Below are 3864 nucleotides of genomic sequence, written 5' to 3'. Positions count from 1 at the left end.
AACCCCGCACCCCCCACCCACCCGCCACAGGTCCCCCAGGCCATCTATATCTGGCCCATGGTGGCCTTTGCCACGGCCACCGTCCTGAACCTGGCCTCCGCCTGCCTGGAGCTGCGCCCCATCAAGCGCCAGCTCTGCTTCCTGGCTGCCTACATCACCGCCACGGCCCTCGTCTTTGAGGCGCTGGCCGCCCGGGGCCGGGCGCCCATCTTCTGGAGCGTGTCGGGGCGCCCTGTCTCCCTCCTGCGCTACGTCATGTGGGCCCACGCCACCCCCGTCATCATCTATACCCTGTCCATGATCTCGGACTTCGATTCGCTCCGGGTCTGGCGCCTGGTACTGGTGGACCTCGTCATGATCGTCACCATCATCCCGGGGGAGCTCGTGGACGGTGGGCGGGGCAAGATGTTTGTGTGTGTGGAAGAGGTGGGGGGGTGTCAATATGGTCTGCATGGCTAGTCAGGAGATGTACAGATGGGAGACGCATGGCCTGGCAAGCTCCTCGGGACTGCGCAGGTGCTGGTATCCCCTGACCTGCTTCAGGATGCAACGGCCCTGCCCCCCGGAAGGCACTATTGATGTTGACACAGTTGCACCCCCCTTCAACAGCAACACCCCCTCCTTTCTGAACCTCATACAGCCTGGCACCGGTGGATCTGGAACATCATCTCTTTTGCCGTGTTCCCCTACATTTGCTCCGAGCTGTGGGCCATGTATTCCTCCGCCATCCATGCCTCCAGGTGGGTTGGCCTCGCGAATGGGATGCGCAGGGGGGGGCCCTGGTATCATGCTTGCAGCCATTGAAGCTGTCCAGCGGAGGGTCATGGGGAGGGGAAGAGGAGCTTGCCACAGTGAACACCTCCATCAAGAGCAGAACCTCCCAACTCCTCGACACTGACTGCTGACCCCCCTCTCCGCCCCCCACCCCGCTCGACCGACAGAGACCATGCCACAGTCCGTGCGCTGTCCGCGCTGCGTGCCTCCACTGCCGTCTTCTGGACGCTCTTTCCCTTCGTGTGGACCGTGGCCCAGGCACGCGGCGTGAGCACCGCCTGGGAGGAGCTGCTGTGGACCTGCTGCGATCTGGGGGGCAAGATCATCTTCTCCACCTCCCTCCTGCACTCCAACTTCCTGACCATCGACGACCGCAAGATGCGCGCCATGCGCGAGGTCATCGAGTCCAACAGGTGTGTTGTGTTTGGGGTTTTGTTGTGTGTGGGGGGGGTACTTTCCAAGGAGATAATGGAAACATCAATGGACTAGCAACTTGGAAGGGGAGGGGTCTTCCCGTGTTCTGTACTGGCACAGATCTTTGAAGCCTCGCACCTCATAGCTGCCTGCCCTGCCTCCGCACACACTGTGGAGTGCGCTCGTGCACACGCCCTGACCCACCCATGCCTTCATTTGGCCCTGGAGCCTGCATGCACCAAAGCAGCACAGCCCTTCCCATCCCGACAGCACACACACACACACACACACACTCTTTCCACCAGGGTGCGCGTCATCCAGGAGCTGCGCACGCTGCTGGAGCAGCGCGAGCACTTCATTTCGGTGATGAGCCACGAGTTGCGCACGCCGCTCAACGGCATCATTGGCCTGTCCTCCACACTGCTCCTGGACCTGGCGGGGGAGCCGCTGCGCGGCCGCGGCCCCGCGGTCACCCACGACGTGGCAGCCATCCGCTCCTCCGGCGTGCGCCTGCTCAACCTGGTGAACGACATCCTGGATGCCTCCGCGCTGCGCGAGGGCAAGCTGGCGGTGAAGCTGGAGCGCGTGGAAGTGCGCCGCGTGGCCGAGGACGTGCTGGCGCTGGTGCGGCAGCTGGCGGCGCCGGGGGTGGTCATCCTGAACGACATCCCGTCCGACCTCCCCGCCGCCAAGGCCGACACGGGGCGCCTCATCCAGGTCATGTATAACCTCATCGGCAACGCCTGCAAGTTCACCGACAAGGCGAGCTGGTGGTGGTGGTGGTGGGGTGGGGGGTCCAAGGGGGATGGGGCGTGGTGCTTGGTGGGGAGGGTGCCCTGGGAGAAGGGGGCACAGGAGGCCACAAATCTCGTGGCCTCCAGCGGCACGTGCGCTGCGGACAGCTGCCGCCACCCCCTACCCGCACGCGTCGGCAAGGAGGGCAGCCAGCGTTAGATGCTAAGGAAGAGGGGTGCTGGGCCCCTGAAATCAACATCCAGGGCATGGCACTCAACCACTGGACCGACTCCAGTGCGCCTTGTGTCTGCACAGACTTCTCCCCCACTCCTATCCCGAGCACCGCCAGGGCTGCATCATGCTCACCGCTGGCCCGGAGAGAGAAAACATGGTGTCCATCTCGGTGTCGGACACGGGCATCGGCATCCCGCCAAGCAAGCTGGACCTCATCTTCGGCCCTTTTGCCCAGGCAGGAGGCTTGGTTTGGGAGTGGGGTGGTGAGCGCGGGAGCTCCCGGGCGGCTGGCAGGAAAGTGTGAAAGGGGGGGTTGGCACGCTTCATGTTCAGTCTGCAATCGCCCCTGTGACCCTGCAAAGCATGCATGTTTTGCACCAATGATGTCCATCCCCCACAGTAACAAACCACCACCCCTGCTGCAGGCGGACATGAGCTACACGAGGCGGTACAGCGGTACGGGGCTGGGCCTGCACCTGGCCCGCCAGCTGCTGGCCGCCCAGGGGGGGACCATCCACGCTACCTCACACCAGAACAAGGGCTCCACCTTCACCTTCACCCTGCCAGTGGGCCGGACTCTGGGGGGGTGCTGGAGGCGGCTTGCCTGCATTGTATCAAAGGCCTGGGTTGTGTCGTCGTCTGGATGGATCATCCCGGCGAGCATAGGGTTGTTCATGGCACGCATGCGCTCTAGGCCCGCTGCCGCACGACCAGTCTGACATCGGCCCCCTCGACCATTCGAACGACTGCCCACCCACCCACCTCCTCCCGCAGGTGTACACCGACGCCGACTCCAAGGCCGCCGCCGTGGCGGGCGTGATCAGCCAGGGGCGCACGCTGCGCAACCCGCCGCGCATCGACGACATGCTGGAGGAGGAGGCCGGCGCGCTGGGCCTGGGCGCCCAGCCCGACGGCGGGGCCGCGGGCGAGGACCTGCTCCAGCTGCTGCTGGGGCAGGCGGGCCTGGACCCCGGCGCGCGCGGCCCCGGCTCGGCGCCCCGCGTCGGCCGGTCGGGGCTGGTGGCGGGGACGCCGGTGTGCGTGGACAACTTCGCCTCCGACTTCCAGACCGACATGCTGGACCGCCTGTCGCTGGAGAGCCGGTCCACCTACTTCCTGGCCACGGAGCGCGAGACACAGCGCAAGGCGCCGCAGCAGCTCAGCCCGGAGGCCGCCGCCAGCGCCTTCACCAGCGCCGCCGGACCGAGCCCCGGCTGGCCGGGGGCGCAGGGCGACTGGGCGGCGGCCGACGCCGGCGCCTGCGGCGCGGGCGGCGCCTCGGGCGACCAGGCCATGTCGCCCTTCCTCCTGCCCAGCGCCAGCACGGCGGAGTCTGGCGGCCCCCCCAGCGGCTCCGACCGCGGCCCGCTGGTGCTGCCGCCGCGCGGGGGCGGGGGCGCCGAGTCCCGCCCCGACTGGCAGCGCGCGTGGCAGAGCGTGGAGGACATGCGCCAGCGCGGGGCCATCCGTGTGCTGTCGGTGGACGACGACCCGCTGACGCAGACGGTGGTGCAGGGCATGCTGTCGCGCAGCGGGTTCCAGGTCAGCAAGGCCGCCGATGGCGAGCGCGCATTGGACGTGCTGGAGGGCGGCATTCTGGCCGGCCGGCCCCCGCACATCGTCCTCATCAACCTCATGATGCCCAAGACGAGCGGGTGGGGGGGTAGGGGGTGGAGCGGTGCTGTGCCTGGTGTGTTTTTGTGTGTG

General features: G+C 66.9%; 1 protein-coding gene across 1 annotated transcript in view; it reads left to right on the top strand.

Moving 5' to 3' along the window:
- Window positions 1-57: 57 nt before the first annotated feature.
- F751_6719 (Non-motile and phage-resistance protein) overlaps window positions 58-3864 on the top strand; it is a gene marked incomplete at both ends in the record, with an annotated part of 5284 nt that continues 1477 nt past the window's right edge. Inside the window, 7 exons of the mRNA XM_011397242.1 lie at window positions 58-391; window positions 641-740; window positions 942-1187; window positions 1494-2010; window positions 2273-2404; window positions 2583-2723; window positions 2932-3812. Coding sequence (XP_011395544.1) covers window positions 58-391; window positions 641-740; window positions 942-1187; window positions 1494-2010; window positions 2273-2404; window positions 2583-2723; window positions 2932-3812 — 2351 coding nt within the window. The remainder of the gene's footprint in view (window positions 392-640; window positions 741-941; window positions 1188-1493; window positions 2011-2272; window positions 2405-2582; window positions 2724-2931; window positions 3813-3864) is intronic.

This window comes from Auxenochlorella protothecoides (genome assembly GCF_000733215.1).
Source record: "Auxenochlorella protothecoides strain 0710 unplaced genomic scaffold scaffold95, whole genome shotgun sequence".
Taxonomy (NCBI): domain Eukaryota; kingdom Viridiplantae; phylum Chlorophyta; class Trebouxiophyceae; order Chlorellales; family Chlorellaceae; genus Auxenochlorella; species Auxenochlorella protothecoides.
Note: the sequence above shows the minus strand (reverse complement) of the source record. Positions and strands in the feature narration are given on the sequence as shown.